The 22,456-nt window shown below is 45.0% G+C and overlaps 3 protein-coding genes across 8 annotated transcripts in view; 2 read left to right on the top strand and 1 right to left on the bottom strand.

Annotated features, from left to right (window-relative positions):
- LOC138976592 (uncharacterized protein C22orf15-like) overlaps positions 1 to 3,311 on the top strand; it is a 34,302-nt gene extending 30,991 nt beyond the window's left edge. For all 3 annotated transcript variants that reach the window (XM_070349442.1, XM_070349444.1, XM_070349443.1), the window contains one exon: positions 1,663 to 3,311. In XM_070349442.1, coding sequence (XP_070205543.1) covers positions 1,663 to 1,811 — 149 coding nt within the window. In that variant the 3' untranslated portion in view covers positions 1,812 to 3,311. The remainder of the gene's footprint in view (positions 1 to 1,662) is intronic.
- A 1,113-nt stretch (positions 3,312 to 4,424) lies between these two features.
- Positions 4,425 to 14,805, bottom strand: LOC138976587 (serine-rich adhesin for platelets-like). Of its 2 annotated transcripts, none has more exons than XM_070349434.1 (4): positions 14,488 to 14,805; positions 9,982 to 12,308; positions 6,933 to 7,188; positions 4,425 to 6,309 (listed from the first exon to the last, which is right to left on the bottom strand). In XM_070349434.1, the coding sequence occupies exons 2-4, from the start codon at positions 12,272 to 12,274 to the stop codon at positions 4,440 to 4,442; spliced, it is 4,419 nt and encodes a 1,472-aa protein (XP_070205535.1). In that variant the 5' UTR covers positions 12,275 to 12,308; positions 14,488 to 14,805; the 3' UTR covers positions 4,425 to 4,439. The 2 variants fall into 2 exon arrangements, with proteins under 2 accessions (XP_070205535.1, XP_070205534.1); XM_070349433.1 differs by having other exon boundaries at positions 13,627 to 14,805.
- LOC138976588 (pre-mRNA-processing factor 19-like) overlaps positions 14,805 to 22,456 on the top strand; it is a 29,696-nt gene continuing 22,044 nt past the window's right edge. The window contains exons 1-3 of one of the 3 annotated variants that reach the window (XM_070349435.1): positions 14,805 to 15,026; positions 16,284 to 16,439; positions 22,197 to 22,346. In XM_070349435.1, coding sequence (XP_070205536.1) covers positions 14,873 to 15,026; positions 16,284 to 16,439; positions 22,197 to 22,346 — 460 coding nt within the window. In that variant the 5' untranslated portion in view covers positions 14,805 to 14,872. Of the gene's footprint in view, positions 15,027 to 16,283; positions 16,440 to 20,975; positions 21,015 to 22,196; positions 22,347 to 22,456 lie in introns of those variants that run through there. The other 2 variants (XM_070349436.1, XM_070349437.1) reach the window with 2 other exon arrangements.

A 22,456-nucleotide genomic window follows, 5' to 3' on the forward strand; every position in this document is an offset into this window, starting at 1 on the left:
ACCGTAACCACACCTATTTTTTTTTTTGGCCTTATGTACTGTTACAGTAGGCGGGGAGGGGGGGGGGGGTTGAACATACTGCTGTATCTGTAGGTCTAGGTGTGTTTTGCACTCTGCACGGGGGAAGGCGGTTGAGTGTTGTACATACTGCTGTATCTGAAGCTGTAGGTATGTTTTGTACTGTTACAGTGGTGGCAGCGGGGGGAGGGGGATGTACATAATTCTGAATCTGTAGCTGTAAATGAGTTTTGTACTGTTACCGTGGTGGGGGGGGGGGGGGTTGTACATACTGCTGTAGCTGTAGGTGTGTTTTGCACTGTTACTAAGGGGGAGGGGAGGTGTACATACTGCTGTAGCTGTAGCTGTAGCTGTAAGTAATTTGTGCACTGTTACACTTGGGGGGTTGTATATACTGCTGAATCTGTTGCTGTAGGTGTGTTTTATACTGTAATACTGAGGGGGGGGGTGTATACGGCTGTATCTGTAGCTGTAGGTGTGTTTTGTACTGTTACAGTGAGGGCGGTAGGGGCGGGGGGTTCTACATACTGCTGTATCTGTAGCTGATGTGTTTTGCACTGTTACACTGGGGGGGGGGGGGGGGGGGGTTGTACACACTGCTGTATCTGTAGGTTTGTTTTCCACTGTAACACTGGGGGGAGGGGGGTTATATTGCTGTAGCTGTAAGTGAATTTTGCACTGTTACACTTGGGGGTGGTGGGTGGTGGTGGTACATACTGCTGTATCTGTAGCTGCACCCAGCCAGCAAGACATTAGCGGCCGATAGTCGGCCGAACACCCTTCAAAAAGTCGGGCAGGTGACGTCAAAAGATACGACGCGGGTGTTGGCCCGACTAACTTTTGCAAAGAGGCAACGAGGAGGCCGACAGGCGGCCGAACACCTGTACTATGGCGGCACGCATCCGGTCCGATGTTAATCGGCCCGATGGCTTGTTGGACCTGCGGCCCGACACCTTATGCCGACATCGTCCCGATGTCTTCCCGCTGAAATCGATATCTTCCCGATGTCGGCATAAGGTGTCGGACCGCAGGTCAAACAAGTCATCGGGCCGATTAACATCGGACCGGATGCGTGCCGCCATAGTGCAGGTGTTCGGCCGCCTATCGGCCGCCTCGTTGCCTCTTTGCAAAAGTTAGTCGGGCCAACACCCGCGTCGTATGTTTTGACGTCACCGGCCCGACTTTTTGAAGGGTGTTCGGCCGATTATCGGCCGCTAATGTCTTGCTGGCTGGGAATGCAGTGGACTTGAGACCTAGGACACCCCCCGAACTGAATCAAATCTGCCTACTTTTTATGACGGGTAGTGTAGACGGGTGGAATTGGGATAGGGCTCTTCAATAATCACTCAACACGTCTTTTTCCATTCTTTTATTTTACTTGCTAAATATTTCCCAAAGTAGTGGACACATGCATACATAATTTGATATTTTTGTCTATTTTAATGTTTTTTGGGCTAGGAAGATGGTTCCTTCCATTGCTTATTGTTTATACTTCGGTTATGGGTTGTTGACGCATTTACATTGAAAAGGACCTTTCAGATGGCTGGTCCAGTTTCGCGCTGATCGATGCTGTCCAATGTCTGTTGGCTGGAAATCATTGAAATACGTTTGCGAAACTATACAAATCCTGTTTTTCTTCTTCAGTCAAACTGAACAACCTGTCACGGCCTACAACCCGGAACCGGAATGTAAAGTCACGCAAAAATGTGCGCCCAAATCGGAACAGTGCCAAGACAGAATCATCAGGCAAGAGACCGGTGAGCGGAGAGAGACGATCCCGACAAGGGAAATGAACATTGAGGAAGGAAACGGCATGGTACCGTTCGCAAGATGGAATACTTATTTGGAATAGTCTGAATGATACATTTCAATAGTCCGTATGATACATTTAAAAGAGAAATGTGCTGAGTACGTCTACATAGATACACTGAATTGTCTTGAAGATTTCCTTAGTAGGACATTATTCGACCTTCAAAAGGAAGAAAATAAAGTACAGAGAGTAAGGCACATTGCATACAGCTGAAGTATAAAGATTGCTTCCAGCAACAAGAAATTGTCCCTTTGTTTAGGTGATGTTCTGTATAATGTGTATTGTATAGCATATACATGTAAAAAAACAAACAAAAAAACTTCACAAAAAGAGAATAAAAAAATTAAAAAAAATTGTGATGTTTGAGGCATAAGATGTTAGAAGACAGTTAAGAAAATGGAGAGAAACAAAGGAGGGACTTGGGGCGAAAGCTACCTTGCAAAGCAAACGCATTGGAAGAAAAATATGCGATCCCACACTAATGTATAAAATATTTTCTTCGGGTCAGGGTAACAGTCATTTGCTTTGATAACTTCTCTTTAAGGTTTAGAAGACGTATCTAGACTTTTGCTCCCATAAGGAACAGAATAGGAAAAACAACATCGGCTTGAGTATAAGCTTTAATTTTGTTTTAACTGCGAATAATTTGTTTCAATTTATTTGCTGAATTTCAGTCTTGAAGTAAAAACAATAGCATCGAAGTCATAATTATGGTTAACACACACGCTTTACAAAGGTTACATTGTGCAATGTATTCATCTAGAATTACAAAATTTGCACGTTTCATTTAAATTTCAAAACTTTTCATCCCATTATTTGACGAAGGCAGGAACAAATCTTCGAAAAAAATGTCATTGCTTAGAATAATTATGTCTGCGCGTGATTGTGTGTGTTCCTGTCGTGAGTGTATAATGTGACAGGGGAGGCTACCGCTCCTTTCACAGCAGACTCTGCACCCGAGTTGTTGGCCTTTAAAAGTCAACACCGGTGTATTGTGGAATTCTGTTTGTGATGGGGTCTGGTGGTTTCCGATTGTCTGTATGTTCATGGAAACCTTCGGGTTTGCATAACAGTTTTTATAGGGCTAAGAAATTAGCCCTAACATTTTCAATCCTGTTTGATTGCACTTCGCTTCCCGAGGTGATCGTAGTGTTTCGGCACTCGGTTACAATAAGAGAGAGAGAGAGAGAGAGAGAGAGAGAGAGAGAGAGAGAGAGAGAGAGAGAGAGAGAGAGAGAGAGAGAGAGAGAGAGAGAGAGAGAGAGAGAGAGAGAGAGAGAGAGAGAGAGAGAGAGAGAGAGAGAGAGAGAGAGAGAGAGAGAGAGAGAGAGATTTTTTTTACTCTTTTGTTAAAATAACTGACGGCAGCGTTGATGTTTGTAGAATTTGTCTGTTTGGTTTGCATTTTCCGTGCATTAAAGTTTTCTCATATGTTAGAGTCGAAGCTTCAAAAAGTTCAATAAAAAAAACATTTCAAAGCATATCCGTTTGCCTTCAACCAAACAAAAAGGGGGAAAAGGATATTCCGCTGTTTCCTCTCCCCCCGGAAATTGCCATTTGACATGAAAGCAAAAGTTTACGACAGTATGCATGTGTGTGTGTGTGTGTGTGTGTGTGTGTGTGTGTGTGTGTGTGTGTGTGTGTGTGTGTGTGTGTGTGTGTGTGTGTGTGTGAGGTGTTTGTGTGTTGGGTGTGTGTGTGTGTGTGTGTGTGTGTGTGAGGTGTTTGTGTGTTGGGTGTGTGTGTGTGTGTGTTGGGTGTGTGTGTGAGTGTGGGTATGTGGATGTGTGCTTATGTGCGTTAGCGTGTGTGTGTGTGCTTATGTGCGTTAGTGTGTGTGTTTGTGTGTGTGCGCGCGCGTATGAGTGTGTGCTTATGTGCGTTTGTGTGTGTGCGTATGATTTGCGTCCGCGAGCACACGCGTTCAATTCACTGAAGACGTTTAATGTTACATTTTGCAGAATTAGAAAGACGTCAGAAACGCAATAAAAACATGTATACATCCAGACAAAAACTGACACACTTACAGTTGCTGCGTGAACACACATACATAACTAAGCACTCCCTCCTACATCCATTAAACAAATGCTGCTTAATTTAATGAAAAGAAAGAAACATTACACACGATAGAGCAAACTAATTTTTTGTCAATGTTTCTTATTTATTGATATTAGTATCACTCCTGATTAAAAGCAGTCAGGTTGGGTCATGGGAAGGTATGTTTCAGAGGTATCACAGGAACAGATCAAAATAGAAAACAGACATACACACAGACACAGGCACACACACAGACACTAAAATGACGACGAAAAAACACTCTAGAGACACGGCAATTTAGGCTACTGGTTAGGATCATAGAAAAAGCTAACCCATAACTATGACTTCATGAAGAAGAGTTGGGATCAGGAAATACCAAATTAAGCACCGAGAGACCTTCAAATCACTCTGAAAACACACATCCACACACACCTCATCGTCTCCTGCTAGGCTACATTTCTTCCTCCGTCCTTTGCAAACCCTCGCCCCAGCCCCCCCCCCCCCCCCCCCCGTCCATCTAGCATTCACTTTCACCCTCCCCCCACCCACCCCACCCCACCACACTCAAGTCAGCTCAACAAAACGGGTCCGCAAGGTATCGCTTGAGACTGTCGGGCAAAGGGAGGCAATCCAAGGACGAGTTGCGCCAACGGGAGGCAACCAGGATGACCAGCTTACAGCAGTGACGCAGGCTGCGGGACTGCGCGCGCCGCACGGTTTCACTCAGGCGCTGCAGCGGCGTCTCCGTCGTGGCCGTGGAGGTGGCCAGCATGTGTTGCGTGATGCCGTCCAGCATACGAAGGTCCGCTATGCAGGCGAAGCGGAGCATGAGACCCAAGCTGGCCTGTGGGACGGACAGACGTAGAACATCGTTCACGAACTTTTCTAAGGTTCGTCGCTGTCTCTCCTCCAGCGCCCATAGCGCCATCTGCGCGCGCATCATGGCAACGGAAGTCGGATGCCCTGTAGGTGCGGTCGTGGTGGCGGGAGATGGCATGGTGGCGGGTGTTACGCCGGAAACGGAAGCACCTTGGTTTCCAAAAGTTGCGCCCGATGTCTGCGCGATTTGCGGCTCAGTTGCCATACTGTTTGATGGTGTATGTGGAATGTGGAATGAAGTGCTGGTTGATTCTGAGTACTGCGGATCCGATGGGCTGGCGGTCATTTGAGCGTTTTGAGTATTGGATGCCGTGCTGGTTCCATCCAAACACGGAGCGGCGTGTGGAATGCCGCCTGAGAACGTAACGCGCTGACCCGTCGATGGTGTTGTCATGCCTATGCTTTCCGAGGTTGGAGTTTCGTCCAGGCCAGTGGTTGACATATCGTGTTGGCTTGTCGTTTTATCAGAATTCGTATCGGTTGCAGGCTCGCCATCCTGATCAGAGGTTGTTTCTTTTGTGCTTGAAGTTGTTGCACAAGAACTAGTTGTAGCTTCGGTTGTAGCTGTGCTGTGACGGATACCTAATGTATCAACTGCAGCAGACGGCGATGTGCTACTCCGGTCCGCTGTGGAAGACGTAGGTAAAACTGCTGTAGTTTCTTGACTCTGCTCTTCCTCCTTTTGCAAACTGCTATCCGCATCCTGCCTCACGCTGTTGGTCTCAGCGACGTGACCCGCAGACGACATACCATCTTCAACCATTCCAGCCTGCCCGGCAAAACCGTGACCGTTCTCGCCTTCACAGCTCCAGCTACTCAGCGAACCCACGTTGTCCAAGACACTGTCCGCCAGTGAGCCTCGCGAGTCGCTGCGAGAATCGAACCCCACAGAGCTCCCAGCACTGGCGGTACTTCGAAACGGGGCTTGCGGGGCCTGCGTGGCGGTGTTGGAGTAGTAGGAAGCCACCACCTCCGTGGAGCGCAGCTGAAGCCGCTCGCTGCCCACCAAAAAGCCATCCTCCGACCCGAGCGCTGACGAGCCGCTGGAGAGGGGAGGGGTGGAGGTGGCGGTGGTGGAGGGCGCCCAGGGCACGCAGGAGGGACGGGGAGGGAGGGTGTAAGGGGGGAGGTGGTGCTGCGTGATGTCCACCCCACCAGTGGACGGTCCGGCCTCGCGCTGGTCAGAAGCCGAGGGGAGCTGGTTGACCAGGAAGCCAGTTGATGTCGTCCTGCCGTAGCTCAGGATGTTCCTCCCCCCTATCATGGAGGCGGGGTCGAGGGGCGGGAAGAGGCCGAGGAAGATCGCCAGGTGGAGAAACCTTCTTTGCAAGGCTTCGTTCTGCAGGAACATCCAGTCCATGTGCGACAGGTTCCACTCCAATGAGCTGGAGAAGCTGGGTCCCAGCCGGGCTCCGCGGGCGCACAGCTCCCAGCACGCGCCCAGCACGAGCTCAGCAACGCGCTCCAGGTCCATGCAGCGCAGGACAGCAGAGTCACGTCCGCCACGAGGCATGAGGGGCGCGTAGTACAGGTCCACTGACGGCTGCAGGAACAGTTCCATTACCCTGTGAATACATAACAAAGGGGAATAAACACTTTAAACCTAGACAACAGGAAGTGGCAGCAAGACGGCGCAGTCATATTCGCTACGGGACATGAGAGGCGCATAATAAAGGTCTACCGATGGCTGTATTACTCTATGGATAGACAATTAATTTTAAACGATAATGGATGCAGAAATCACTGTTAACTACAAGGTAATGCGGAGGGGGTAAAGAAACCATAGGCATGGGGGAACTCCCAACAGAATGGCTTATTGATCACCCATCACCCTAACCGACCAAATGCTCCAACCAACCGAATCCACTAACAACCTGAGATACACAAAAGAGCCCCCTGACCCCACACCCACCCTAGCATGCACTAGATCACTATTACCCACTGGAAGGTCTACTGAAGAGGTCTACTGGAGCCTTTCCAAAAATCAACCAAACCAAACCAGGAAACCACACCCTGTACACAATCTCAGCTACAAAGAAAAGACGGTGGAGACCAACTACTCATCCACCTAACCCACCAACCCAACCTAGACAAAGGCTGACATGCAAATAACTGTCCCACCCACCTGAAAGTCTTGCCAAAGGCGGTTGAGCCAATTGGCTGATTTACAAACAACTGTCTCACCCACCTGAACGTCTTGCCGAAGACGGTGGAGGCCTGGTTAACGTTGCAGCCTGCCTCTACTAGCAGCTGCAGGGCCTCCATCAGCAGATGCCTGGCTTGAGGGCAGCTCCTGTCCACCTGACCGCCCCACAGCTCGGGCAGGGTGGGTAGCACCAGCCCCAGCGACTTACCGATGGACAGCGAGAAGTCTGGAGGAGAGCGGATGCCCAGAGCGAGCAGAGCGAGAGCGGACAGTACTCCGCGTTCTTCCTCTGTCCCACCTGCGGTGTGTGCAAGGTTGAGAGTTTTGACTGGCGAGGACTGTCTGTTTCATGGTACTTTCTCTTCTTGACGGGTGAGGACTGTCTGTTTCATGCTACTTTCTCTTTTTGACGGGTGAGGACTGTCTGTTTCATGGTTCTTTCTCTTTTTGACTGGTGAGGACTGTCTGTTTCATGGTACTTTCTCTTTTTGACTGGTGAGGACTGTCTGTTTCATGGTACTTTCTCTTTTTGACTGGTGAGGACTGTCTATTTCATGCTACTTTCTCTTTTTGACTGGTGAGGACTGTCTGTTTCATGGTACTTTCTCTTTTTGACTGGTGAGGACTGTCTGTTTCATGCTACTTTCTCTTTTTGACTGGTGAGGACTGTCTGTTTCATGCTACTTTCTCTTTTTGACTGGTGAGGACTGTCTGTTTCATGCTACTTTCTCTTTTTGACTGGTGAGGACTGTCTGTTTCATGCTACTTTCTCTTTTTGACTGGTGAGGACTGTCTGTTTCATGCTACTTTCTTTTTTTGACTGGTGAGGACTGTCTGTTTCATGGTACTTTCTCTTTTTGACTGGTGAGGACTGTCTGTTTCATGGTACTTTCTCTTTTTGACTGGTGAGGACTGTCTGTTTCATGGTACTTTCTCTTTTTGACTGGTGAGGACTGTCTGTTTCATGCTACTTTCTCTTTTTGACTGGTGAGGACTGTCTGTTTCATGCTACTTTCTCTTTTTGACTGGTGAGGACTGTCTGTTTCATGCTACTTTCTCTTTTTGACTGGTGAGGACTGTCTGTTTCATGGTACTTTCTTTTTTTGACTGGTGAGGACTGTCTGTTTCATGCTACTTTCTTTTTTGACTGGTGAGGACTGTCTGTTTCATGCTACTTTCTCTTTTTGACTGGTGAGGACTGTCTGTTTCATGGTACTTTCTTTTTTTGACTGGTGAGGACTGTCTGTTTCATGGTACTTTCTTTTTTTGACTGGTGAGGACTGTCTGTTTCATGCTACTTTCTCTTTTTGACTGGTGAGGACTGTCTGTTTCATGCTACTTTGTCTTTTTGACTGGTGAGGACTGTCTGTTTCATGCTACTTTCTCTTTTTGACTGGTGAGGACTGTCTGTTTCATGGTACTTTCTTTTTTTGACTGGTGAGGACTGTCTGTTTCATGGTACTTTCTCTTTTTGACTGGTGAGGACTGTCTGTTTCATGCTACTTTGTCTTTTTGACTGGTGAGGACTGTCTGTTTCATGGTACTTTCTCTTTTTGACGGGCGAGGACTGTCTGTTTCATGCTACTTTCTCTTTTTGACTGGCGAGGACTGTCTGTTTCATGGTACTTTCTCTTTTTGACTGGTGAGGACTGTCTGTTTCATGCTACTTTCTCTTTTTGACTGGTGAGGACTGTCTGTTTCATGGTACTTTCTCTTTTTGACTGGTGAGGACTGTCTGTTTCATGGTACTTTCTCTTTTTGACGGGTGAGGACTGTCTGTTTCATGCTACTTTCTCTTTTTGACTGGTGAGGACTGTCTGTTTCATGCTACTTTCTCTTTTTGACGGTAGAGGACTGTCTGTTTCATGCTGCTTTCTCTTTTTGACTGGTGAGGACTGTCTGTTTCATGCTACTTTCTCTTTTTGACTGGTGAGGACTGTCTGTTTCATGCTACTTTCTCTTTTTGACTGGTGAGGACTGTCTGTTTCATGCTACTTTCTCTTTTTGACTGGTGAGGACTGTCTGTTTCATGGTACTTTCTCTTTTTGACTGGTGAGGACTGTCTGTTTCATGCTACTTTCTCTTTTTGACTGGTGAGGACTGTCTGTTTCATGGTACTTTCTCTTTTTGACTGGTGAGGACTGTCTGTTTCATGCTACTTTCTCTTTTTGACTGGTGAGGACTGTCTGTTTCATGATACTTTCTCTTTTTGACTGGTGAGGACTGTCTGTTTCATGCTACTTTCTCTTTTTGACTGGTGAGGACTGTCTGTTTCATGGTACTTTCTCTTCTTGACTGTGAATGTCGTTTAGTGGAACCCCCTTTTTAATACCTCCGAAAATCTGAGAAAAACGGGTCGTAAAAAGAAGGGGGTCTTAAAACGGAGGTAATCTTACAGAGGTTAAGAACAGAAAGTCTGAGTTAACAAGGTCTTAAACAGGTGAGAGTCGTAATTGGGGGGGGGGGGGGTCTTGTCATAAAAGGGGGGTTCCACAATATGTATGGACTGAACGTGTGTTTTGTGCAAGAAACGTTCTGTTTATTGACAAGTATTGACTGTACATAGCTTTTTGTCCACTGATGCACACATGAAGCAGAGCGAGACAGCACTCCACATTCGTTCTCTTCCCAACCTGGTTTCAGTTGGGTAAGCTTGATATTTGGGACTGGTGAGGAATGCCTGTTTTATGAAACCTTCTCTTTTTAGCTGTGAACGTGGTTACGGGTATGGATTGACTGCACATACATTTTGTGAAAGCCAATTTTGAACAAACACAGAAAGAAAGCGTGTGAATCAGTCGTGAATGACTCTCCAGGGTTCGATTTTTTGGTTGGGGGTGGAGGTGGGGGGTGACTAAAAGCAGAAGCAGAAGACGCTGTAGTACTTAGTCCTTGCTTATCAATTGAAAATGAAAAAAGTACGAAACCTTAAAGGGGCAGAAAAAAAACCCACAAGAAAACATAATATAAAAATTCCCCACCCTGTAGTACTTAGTCCTTGCTAATCAATTTGAAAATAAAAAACATACAGAAACCTAAAGGGGAAGAAAAAATACAGCAAGAAAAAACCCAAATGATAAGAATTGCCCACCTAGTTTCTTGGTGCGCTTGAGCATGTCCTCCAGGCTGCTGTTGGACGCGGAGATGTCGAAGTTGCTGGAGTTGACAGTGACGGAGACGAAGTTGAGCGTCATCTCTAGCGAGGTCTCGGAGCTGGGCGTGGAGGCCGGGCGGCTGCCTTCGGAGTCAAGGACGTTGGCCTCTGACCCCTGCTCCTGGTCAGGGCTCTCGAGCTCTTCAGCTAAGAGCGTGACGGCAGCGCCGTGTCGCAGCAGGACCCGGATGGAGGCCGGGTCGCAGCGCCAGCAGGCCAGGTGCAAGGGCGCGGCCTTGACGTGCATGCAGCGCGAGATCCAGCGGTCCATGATGGGCAGGGAGATGGACACCAGGCTGTTGGGGTCAGGGGGCAGCGTGGCTTGCACGGGACCACTTTGGGGACGATATCTCGACCCTCCTAGACCGTCCGTGGAAGTAGTAGCGCTGTCCGGGTTGGACGGTTTACCAGCAGTGCTGGGCTCCCGTGTAAACGTGGGAGTTTTACTGGTTGGAGGCGAACCCGAAGTTTGTTGTTGTTCTGAAGAAGCAGAAACACCAGGAATGAATTCGTTGCTAAATTCAGCTGAATCTTGAGATTGCTCGAGTGGCTCAGAAACTGTTAAATCTGAGCCTCTCTCGGAATCTTGCGAATCGGATCTGTGAGACAAGTTGTTTGAAGGTTTTGGAACATTGGAACTCGAAGTCTGGGGATCTTTGTTACATTCCTGTACGCTTTCAAGCAAAGACTGTTGTTCTTGAAAGGAAATGCCTTCATTCAGTTTTGAACTGGATCCAGCGGGGCTCTGTGTGCCACTTTCAAGTTGGGATGCAGTGTCAGGGCCACGTGCACCCGAGTCAACACGTTGCGGTGAAGCTTCCAGAGACTGGATGCTCCCCAGAGACTGGCGGGAGTGGCTTGCAAGCGGCGTGTCCAAGTTCACAAGCGATGACGCTGAAGTGTTCGGAGTGTCTGACATCATTTCCTCTTGCGGCGATTCTGTTTTAGCTTCCTTCTGCTCTGTGTCGTTTTCGCGTCGATTTCCATCGTTCTTAATCCCACCTTTCCTCGAGGGAACATCGTCAGAATGGGCAGCTTTTTTAATAGGTTTGGTGGCAGAGCGGCAGGACTGACGCGTTAAACCAGAGTTAACACAGAATTTCCCGCACAGCATAAGGTCTACGAGGTATGGACACCCCATGAGAGCCACACACGGCATGAACCAAGCGCACTCTGGGCACGTGTAGACGCGTTCTCGCACGAGGTCGGGAACCTGGCTGGTCTGGGGAGTCTTGAAGATCTCGTCCAGGAGAAAGTGCTGCCACACGTGTTTGAAGAGCAAGTACTGAAGAACCTCGGGATTGTTTTTGAGAATGCATATGGTGATGGGGCTGGTGGGGTCAAGTGCGTAGACAGGGTCCTTTTCTTCCGATATCTGACCTTCCTGGTCAGTCCGCGTGTTCTCCCTTCCCTCCTCCCTGTTCGTGCTCTCCCTCATGGCGGACAGAATGCCCAGCACGTCCTCGTCAGCTCTGGGCTCAGGGCCAGGATGCTCGTTTTCAGCTGCAAGTTCTCTGGGCTGTTCTGGAGAGCTGCTAGGTCTGTCCAACCGCCCTCTAACAGCCGTACCGTTTTCTTCTCGTCCCTGGGCCTGCTGTTGCTGCTGCTTGATGCTCCGTCGGTTGACGTCCGGATGCTGTTCCAAGATGAAGACGAGCAGGGCGCGGTTCTCGGCAGACAGGTCCAGCAGGCGGGACGACTTGTGGAAGGGGCAGTGGTTGGAGGTGTAGAGGATGCTTGTGGAGGCGGAGGACGCCTCAGTGGCGGCGCTGTGACGGCTGTGGGACGGGGTGGTGGGGGCCTGCGGGGAACCGTTGGGCAAGGACTGAGACGCCTGCAGACGATCACCTCGGTCAAAGAGCGGGATGGAGGCCAGGAGCTCGGGGCAGACCTCGTGCAGCTGTCGCACGGCGTCCATCCGTCGCCTTGACAACGCTTCTAGCATCAAGACAGAGGGGGCGATCCCCTGACCGTTGTCTGTCTCCTCCCCCTTGTATTTTCCGCCTTTCCTCACGGGGATCGATTTCCCGTGCTTTTCTGTACCTTGACCTTGACCTCCGTTGCCATTATCAAAGTCGCTCTTGCGAGTGGCCGGATGCTGATTTTTCGGGATGTAGGTCATGAGTGCGTCTCTCACTTCCTCCGTGTCATCCAGGGGAGGCAATCGTGTGCCTGTTTCCAGCGCCCTGTGGACAGCGCTGGCGATGGACGGTTGGCCGTCACGTGACATAATCTCCTCCGGAGCTTTGCCCGACCCGTACACTCTGCGACACAATTGAAACTGTAAAACATCTGCTTTATACTTAACACAAAAATCTGAGAATATCTGTTCTAATGAATGACGGGCTTCACATTTTTGAGGTAGCTTTGGAGACGAAATGAAAAGCTAATCTTGGAAACAAGTACTAACAACAGGGGTAGTCTGTCTTTGTGCGTGCGTGAGTGTGTGTATGAGTGTGTGTGTGTGTGTGTGTGTGTGTGTGTGTGTGTGTGTGTGTGTGTGTGTTCGTCTGTGTGTGTGTTTCTGTATGTATACATGTATATAAGCCTAACAACAGGGGTAGTCAGTCTTTGTGCGTGAGTGTGTGTGTGTGTGTGTGTGTGTGTGTGTGTGTGTGTGTGTGTGTTCGTCTGTGTGTGTGTTTCTGTATGTATAGTTGATGGATACTTGCGCGTGTCTATGTGTGTGTGTGTGTGTGGGGGGGGGTCGGTCTGTCTCTCTGTGTGTATGCACATTTTAATTGTACGGAATATCAAAATTAACACTCTGAGAGATAACTGGATAACTTTGCCAGGAAAAGGTTCAAATAAGGAACCAGATGACAGCATGCATTAATCCATTCCGCTGTCGGAATGCAGCATGCAAGAGGTGCCAGCTAGCTTATTGCGCATCATCTTTTGAACATGTGTGGAGAGAGAGAGAGAGAGAGAGAGAGAGAGAGAGAGAGAGAGAGAGAGAGAGAGAGAGCGACTGAGAGAGATGTGTGTGTGTGTGTGTGTGTGTGTGTTTGTGTGTATGTGTGTGTGTGGCACTGCTTGTACAAGTGTGCGTGTGCCGTTGCTTGTAAAAGTGAGTAATTAAGTACCCTGTAAAATTGTTCGGTAAATTTCATGATTTTTTTGATTACCAAAGAAACTGTGACAAGGACAAAATCAAGCACGCGACTTCCATTTTCTTCAAATGTAAGCTAAGTCAACATCGACTTTTTAAGAAACGTCGGAAAGTACAAAAACCTTTTAAGAAATAGAAATCGGGGAACAAGCCTTAACAGTAAACAAGACAAGGAAAATGTGTAAAGGTAAGGCCAAAAACAAAATAGTCTGTTTACGGTAACCCGACCGACCCTATTTTTTTCGCGCGACCCTAGACTTTTTTTTGGCATTTGGGGAAAAAATAAAAAATAAACTAACGTAAAAATATGTTTTTTTGAGAAAAAAAAATCCCGACCTACCGACCCTATTTTTTTGGCCTATGTTACCGTAAACAGACCTTTTTTTTGGCCTAACAAGAACAACAGCAACACTAAGACAAAAGGAAAGTAAGGTGAATGCAACAAGAAGTATAACCGGTTTAAAACTCACAAAGACGAAGAAGAAGGGGAGGGGTAGCGGTACAACCGGTACGACCACATTGCCGGAATAACGACTGCAGTACCGGTTCATAAAGCAGCAAATAACATCCTGTCTCCGAAAAGCCTTGAAGAAAACTGCACATTTCTCTGTCATTTTCTATTCATTGTATTTGACGAGATGCTGTTATACTGAAAGAGCTTTTCGGTCACCATGTTCGTACAACGGAAGATTTGACAAATAATTTGGACTATCGTTTGTCAAGTTTTGGCATGAACTGATCTAATGTTTACAAACCTTGTATTTATATATAGTCATTTCTTGCAATAATTTGCTGACACTGAGAAATGTACTCCTTGGTTTGAATTTAAATCCATAACATAACATGTTGACGCACGGTAAAGATTTGCCAGTTTGCTAAGCCGTACGCAGGCTAAAGTTGAAATGAATTGAAAACATGACTCGGTCCACACGACAGCAGCTTCCTACACACAACACGAATGTAAGAACACGACGTAGCTTTTGTTTGGAACAAATAAAACATGTCTGGGTTGGCCGGTTGACGGCGTTTACAGGTTAAACTGAGCATTGGTGCACAAACTTCCCAGCTAGGTCAAGCCGATTGCACGCAACTCAATACTATTTCTGACAAATAGGCACATTGCCTTGTGATTTCTGCGCGGTCTTTCTCAGCTGGAAATGATTTGAGACCATCAGACACAGAAATGTCTACGACACTGAAAATGTTGCTGCCAGATGGTACATCTCCAAGCCGTTAGTTTGAGGTCGACGGTAATAGTTCACGACATTCCTAAACTTAAAAAAAAAGAAGAAAAAAAAAGAAAGAAAAAAAAGAGGAGACGAAGAAATTACATGTCCAGTGATGAAGATTTCACATGATGTGATTTTTACATCATGTCTTTCATTCTCAGTGTACGCTGCTACTTTCTTGGTGCCTTCATTTAGCAGTATCGAATAAACATCACCAACAACGACAGCACTGACTACATCACTGTACATGTGTCAGCAGCAGGTCAGTTCGAGTTTGAACTTGAGTACCCATCCCGATGTGCCTTTCCTGGCACACCAGAGTCGTGGTGTTGGAACGAAAAGAAAAAAGAAAACAAAAGCATGCCTCTAAATATTCGATAAACGACGTCACTTTCTGCGTGACGTCAGGATAAAAAAAAATGGTGCCATACAGGAAAGTTCATCTCGGTGCATCGCTCCACTCCTCTCAGTAAATACACATTTAACGATGACCAGGAAAACTCACGGGACCCTCGAAATACTGATGTTTTTCTCTTTGATGGCACTCTTAGTTCTGATGCTTCTTCACGCATGGCTGTGCAGACGAAGTGAAGAAAAAAAGAAGAAGAGTTACGACAAAGAAATCGAAAGTGGAGACGGAGGTGTGTATGCAACCCTGACGGAACCTCAAGAGTGTATGCAAGGGAAGTAACTGCACTGCGTCCTTCGCTCTCAAACAACTGCGTATTACGAACATTCCGTTTATATATAGCTTTTACATGCATCGATCTGTAGAAATTCAGCTATATCAGTGGCTGTTACATGCTCACTTAAACTATAACCCAGTTAAATGTACACAAACCTGTGAAATCTTGCTTCACTGTTACCCAGCACACAGCACTGGCTTCGTACCTTGCTGAGGCTCTCTTTGGGTTGCTGCATGTTGGTTGGCACGTCTTCAAGTTCAATGTCCTAACTCGACTATTTTTCCCCCGTCATCATTTGCAGCGCAGTCTCTCTCTCTCTCTCTCTCTCTCTCTCTCTCTCTCTCTCTCTCTCTCTCTCTCTCTCTCTCTCTCTCTCTCTCTCTCTTTGATATTGATAATGCATATTGAAATGTCTTTTTGATTGTTGGACATGTTAATTATGTGAATCATTGTAGTTAACTTACCTCGGTTCTATTTCTTCTTGTTATTTAATCGAGTTACCCTCAATGGGCGAGGGCCGGATGAAAAAAAGCAGGTTTACATTGCTTATTCTGTTACCCTCGAAATATAAATTTCAATTCAAGTCAATTCAATTCAATTCTCTCTCTCTCTCTCTCTCTCTCTCCTGGCACAGCATTTATACATACTATTTTTTTCCATTTTTTTTAATACTTCGTTTCATGAATGTATTGTAGTAGGGACTAGCTGTAAGAAAGGACCATATGGACCTAATGCCTAGTATGTATTATCCTTCCGTATCAAAGTGTTCGAGTTCTCTCTGCATACTTCCGCGACGTTTATTGCATTACTGATCAGTTTGTGTCCTTCATTTCGGTTTCTTTATATCACTTGACGGTACATTTGCAGCTGTGACAGTACGTGTACTTTTCGTTTTTGTTGTGACGCTTAGAAGACTCGAACAAGCTGGAAAAAGAGGAAGGACTTGAAAGACAGATATGTAGAAATGCTCGGGGTATTGGGTGTTGCTTCATTCCTTGGACTGTAATTTGTGTTAAATACTAAAAACCTTTCATTTCATTGTTGGCAGTGTGTTTACCCTGCATGCAACCATTTTACCGTTTTGAGTTCAGATGCATAGCATACACAGTCAACGGGTAAACCTTCTTTGCAGATTCTTTACATTGGATCAGGTACTTTAGTTTCAAACTCAAAGCACAACTTTCTCAACTGTTTTTCATATTTTCTTTACAGTTAGCAATGAAGTTCCTGAACACCCAGCTGTGGTATCTCCAGTGTCTGGCCTCATATTTGAGAAACAGCTGATCGAGAGGTACATGATCAGTGAAAACGGCACAGATCCTCTTAACCGGGAGAAGTTACAAGTAGAATTGCTTGTTGGTATTAAAAGTGAGTACTTCGATTTTTGTTACTTTAAACAAATGTTATTCATGTTCTTCTATGCAGATTCACTTCAGCTTGTGAAAATAAGTTGAGTTTGTACAAGCGATCGATATGATGATGCTTGTCTCACTGTACCATAATTGTGACCCTCCACCACGAAATGAGTCGCATGTCACCTCGCGCGGTTCTGCGCTAGGCTTGATATAAGTCCGGAGAGTGTATGGTAACAGCGTGAGGGTCACCTTAGTCACAGGCTTATAACTCAAACAGTTTTCGCTCTTTTCTAAAACGGTTTTCACCACTGGGTAGAGCATAAAAAACTCTTTAGGAAAACGTAAAAATATGAAAATCATGCAAAGGTGACGTGCGACTCATTCCGTGGTGGATGGTCACAATTTATGCGGTCACGTTTTGTAGGCCTACTATGTTATTTTCTGGAATAGTTGACACAGACCGACGAGGAAAAAGAGGAAGGAAAGACAGATATGTAGAAAATTAATGCTCGGGGTATAGGGTGTTGCTTCATTCAGTCATTAATCTGTTGTTCCTGTTGTTGTTTTTGTTTGTTTTGTTTATAAAACAAACAAACAACAACTTGACTGAAACTGAGTCCGAGTCGTAACAGACAAACAAGCTTATTATACGTTTCAAAATGAATCAGAACAACTTAGTGATTGGAACGTTTAATCAAAGACAAAACACATTCACTAGTACTGGAACGTCGATCTATTCGTCTTTGGCTGAAGTGGACGGACAAGCAAACTTGATGATAGTGACTGGAGATAACTGATGACTGACTCGAACATAAAATTGACTTGGCTCACTTGTCTTCATTATCTCTGATGTTTGCCCGTCACTTCAAAGACGAAATAGTCGACTTTCTAGGGAGTGTTTCTGTGCTTCAACTTCTATGCTTAAACGTTCCCGATAACTTTAAAAAAGAAAGAAAGATAATAACTAATAAACGCATCCCAGGGTTTCTTCTCAGTTTATTGATGGCCGCAGGAGCGGTCATTTATTGCAAAGCGTTCGGAGAACTGACATGTCTCGTTTTGTTACCGTTCTCACGAGATCAGTTACAGTAGTGTTTTCTCTCTCTCTCTCTCTCTCTCTCTCTCTCTCTCTCTCTCTCTCTCTCTCTCTCTCTCTCTCGCTCTCTCTCTAACCTCTGCTTTGACCTGTGTGCCAGGAGTCGGATGGGAGAGAGAGAGCCGAGAGCGAGAGAGAGAGACACACACACACAAATAGACAGAGACAGACATACTGAAAGACAATGAAAATATTCAACAATCTCTTCAGCACACCCTTAGAGACATCTCACAATGGTGCTCTGAAAACAACATGGTCCTAAACCCTCTGAAATCTAAATCAATGGTAATTACAACGCGCCAGAAGCATCAGTTGTCCCCCCTCTCACTAGATCTCACCATCAACGGAAACTCAATAGAAAAGGTTAGCGAACACAAACTGCTAGGCGTGATTATCGATGATAAGCTTAGGTGGCATTCCCACATTGAACATCTGTGTAAACGCGTTTCAAGAAATTTATTCCTACTTTCAAAACTTCAGTCAGTCATAACTTTAGACGCCCGAAAAATGTTCTACAACGCCCACATCAAACCTCACATTGATTATGCCTCTGTCATCTGGGATGGCTGCAGTGATGCATTATTCAAAACTATAAATTCTCGTCATCGTAGGTCAGCTAAACTCATTCTGCCTGACCCATCACTAACTACTGACGCAAAACTGACAGCCCTCAATATACCTCAACTTAAACAACAGCTTTTATTTAATAAATCAGTTTTCATGCACAAGATCCTACATGACCAAGCACCCGAATATCTAACTCACTTGTTTCAATCAACACCTTCTCGGTATTCCACTTTCAAGCATAATCTGGCCTGCCCGAAGCCACGCATTGACATATTTAAAACTAGTCTTTCATACTCGGGAGCTTATGTCTGGAACTCCCTACCTACATGCTTAAAATCGACCAGTAACCTTAAAACATTCAAAACACATCTGCAAAAATACATTCAAACATCACTTTAATGTAATGTGCCTGGTTGCTCAAACGTATGTGTGCCTTTTATCCTTCTGAAAATGTGCATGTATGTGTCTTGCGTCAACTTGGTGTGATAAGAATACATTCTCGTGTATTACTCCTTCTAGTATCTAAGATAGTATTACTGCATTTTATATTGGCATGGTGATTCCTTCATAATCTAAGATGGTATATATTAGGTCATGAACGGGTTGTTGTTTTTTTTGTTGTTTTTTTTTTTTTTTACTTTGCTACCTGATCCTTTATTTGGTTAGTGTGTCGTGTTATGTTGGCTTGCCTTATAAGTTAGTTGATCTTCTGTGTGTGTGTGCGTGTGCGTGTGCGTGTATATATATGTGTGTGTGTGTGTGTGTGTGTTCTGATAATGTATGGTTGTATATCTGTATATCACATGTCGATAAAAAAATGATCTTATTCTTATATTACTATTATTGCGTGTGTCTGCGTTTCATCATAAAAAGTTTGTTCCTATGTATTCCCATTTCGATTATAACCATTTTGCTTAGATCAGGACTAGCTGTAAGAAAGGTCCTACGGACCTAATGCTATCTTTCCTGTAATAAAGTTCAAAGTTCAAAGTTCAAAGTTCTCTCTCTCTCTCTCTCTCTCTCTCTCTCTCTCTCTCTCTCTCTCTCTCTGTATGTATGTCTTTGTCTGTGTCTCCCTCTGAGTCTCTCCGCTTCTGTCTTTCAGTATGTCTGTCTCTGTCTATTTGTGTGTGTGTGTCTCTCTCTCTCGCTCTCGGCTCTCTCTCTCCCATCCGACTCCTGGCACACAGGTCAAAGCAGAGGTTAACTTGAGTGCACGTGTACCTAGCAGGAGGGGGGTGATTCGGGTCAGAAGTGGGGTAAAGCACTTTGGTCTTCAGTCTTTGGGTTATAGCTTTCAGTGGAGAAGATGCCGACATGAAATTGCACTATGCTATACTATTTATTGAGGGGTCGAGTTATTTAAACCAATCCAAAACTCTTATTCTTAAAATGTAAAATATAAAGTCTCAAACAGTGATATCTCCTTGCAAAAAAACCTTCATTGTATCTTAACCTCCCTGTTGTCACTCAGCATTTTTTGTATTCTCATCCACACTTTCAGCACTCCCCCCCCCTCTCCCCCCCTCCCCATCTCAGTTGTAATTTGTAAATGAGGTTTTCAGCCTTCAATCCACTATTTAACATAGTAAGTATAAGTCGATCAAGCTTTTCAAACCTTATTAATAATTGCTTTGATCAGAGACATACATTGTTCTATCTATGTCTCTGCTTTGATGTTTTGCTGATGTTCAGTTTATTATTTAATAAAAATCTCATGGTTCAAAATTTGTTATTGTTTTTTCAAAAACTTGCGTGTGTTCCATTTCAAACTAACCTCAATGTGAACTCCATTATTACTGTCACATCTGTTTTACAAATTACACCCATAATCCCAACCAACGCGCAAACACACACACACCACAACTACACACATAATTATGTACTCGTTACCATTAGCCAACGCTCGTCACAACACTAGGCTAATAGACTACGAAACAATCTCTTCGACCATCTCTGCGCTGAGTCGGTCACACTTTGGCTCACCCCTGCCACAATCTCAAACCGTAACAGCACAGAATATCGTCCATACCGGCAACCAATTATTACCATGTCCCAAATAGCATTGTATCTCGTTGGTTAAACACATCACATTCTTACAACCACCACAACGAAGACCAAACATCAAAAACAAAATTTACATTGTATTTGTAACACCCTCTTCATGACGCTTTCATCAAAACGATCACAAGAACATGCACCATGCGCCTTGCTCTTAAAGTTGCATAACATGCTACAACCCATGACCGCCAAACCGTCTCCTCTCTCTAACAGCAAATCTATAGTGTGAAACATATAAGTAATCAATTTATCCACCGTTGACTATATTCACAACAGGGACCGATCACTCTTCTTTGCATGTTTTTATGCCTACGGATTTTCAAATACTCTGCAACACATGTAACCCAAATTCAACATGTGCCCGTAATAATACCGCTTCTTTTATGAAAACATTGCTTCGACCATGTTGATTTTAATCAACCAATTTTCTCGTTGTTACTGTGCTTTCAGCTCAGAATCCGCAAAGCTAAAGCACGGTTTCAGTATTTACGAAATCAGTATTGAAAAGGGAAAATCATGCAACTTCTTAACAACAACAACAACATTATGGCCGCATCACTGAGGCATGATACTCTCAGTCTTCAGTCCTTGTCACAGCCGTGTGAAAACAATCAAATGGTCCCACAATAGTTCAAATAATCATATTCAATTATAAGTTTCTGGTTGTTGTGTTACATTCAATATTTTTTTCAACAGAAGCACACATTTTCTTTATTTTTGTAGCCCCTTCCACATCCAACACCTCTCATTCCAAGTTTAGTTGAGCATTTTACTTTTTAGTTGTTTCGTTGAAGTTTCGATCCACACTTTTCATACGCAGCAAAGATCACGTGACCGAGTTCAACATGGCGCTCTGCTGTGCAAGTGCGTGGGTTTTTGCGAATTACTAAATGTTGTTGTTTTCTGCAATGATGACGTTGTATCTGCCTGTCATAGACTTGTTGATTATTGATTGTTTTGGACGCTACTAACCAATCTGTAGTCTTTGCTACCTTTATTTTGCAAGATTATAGGTCGATCGCCGAGCCGGTACTTATTCGTCGACCAAACTCAAACTGACAGAATAGCTCGTGTCAAACTCAACTCAAAGCTTTCAAATTGCTGAGGAAAGTTGTGGCTGGCAGAAATGTGTTTGATTTTATACAAAAGCACACATGAATGTTAAACAACACTTTTTATCTTCATTTCCTTGCAGATTTTCGTGTAAATTCGCGAGGAGAAGGTATCTTTTGGACACGTTTTCTTGCTTTTTTCAAGGAAAGCAAGGGAGAGCATTCTTTTGTATGATCAGCTGAACTAAGTTTGTAGTTGAGATGACCCATATCTCGGAAAATGTAGATGTGCCAGAATATGGAATTTTTACAATTTGACAATCGTTCTGGCAGGTGGTTGTGCCAAGAGAGCTGAGGGCAGAACCAAGGAGGAGTAACTATTATCCCGCTGTGTTCATATCCAGGTTTCCCAATCCAGGTTTCCCAATAGACCCTATCGGTATTCCAAGCTCTCGTAATCTCTCGCAAACTTCAGAGCATAGCAAAGCATGCGGTACAGCGATCTCGTGTGAGCTGCACAAGCCAAGGTTCGAAGATCACGCGATGTTCAAAGCATAACAAAGAGCGTGTCTCGCGAGAGCTGCTCAGATACCGAAAAGGTCTATTGCTTCGTGCCCGGCCAATTTATGTGGAGCACGTGATGCTCACAAAAAATATTGGCGGTCTGGAAGTGTCGTCTGCGCAATGATCGCGGCGGCTTTCTTGACCGCCAAGAACGACCACGCACCTTGTGAGACGTCATTCGGTTGACCTCAATAGCCTACTAGTTTCCTGGACTGTAATTGGTGTAAAATACTTAAAACCTTGCATTTAATTTTTGGCAGTTTATTTACCCTGCATGCGATCATTTTACCTTATTGAATTCAGATGCATAGCATCCACAGTCAGCGGGTACACATTCTTTGCAGATTCTTTCATTGGATAATATACTTTACTCTTTAGATTCAAACTCAATGCACAACTTTCTCAACTGCTTTTCATGTTTTCTTTACAGTTAGCAATGAAGTTCCTGAACACCCAGTGGTATCTCCAGTGTCTGGCCACGTTTTTGAGAAACGGCTGATCGAAAAGTACATCAGTGAAAATGGCACAGATCCTCTTAACGGGGAGAAGTTACAAGTGGAATTGCTTGTTGACATCAAAAGTGAGTGCTTCATTTTTTTAATAAAATGTTATTCATGAATCATGTACTTAAAGTTCTATGCAGATTCACTTCAGCTTGTGAAGATAAGTTGAGTTTGTACAAGCTATATG

The sequence above is a fragment of the Littorina saxatilis genome, linkage group LG9, assembly GCF_037325665.1.
Source record: "Littorina saxatilis isolate snail1 linkage group LG9, US_GU_Lsax_2.0, whole genome shotgun sequence".
In the NCBI taxonomy this organism is placed as follows: Eukaryota; Metazoa; Mollusca; class Gastropoda; order Littorinimorpha; family Littorinidae; genus Littorina; species Littorina saxatilis.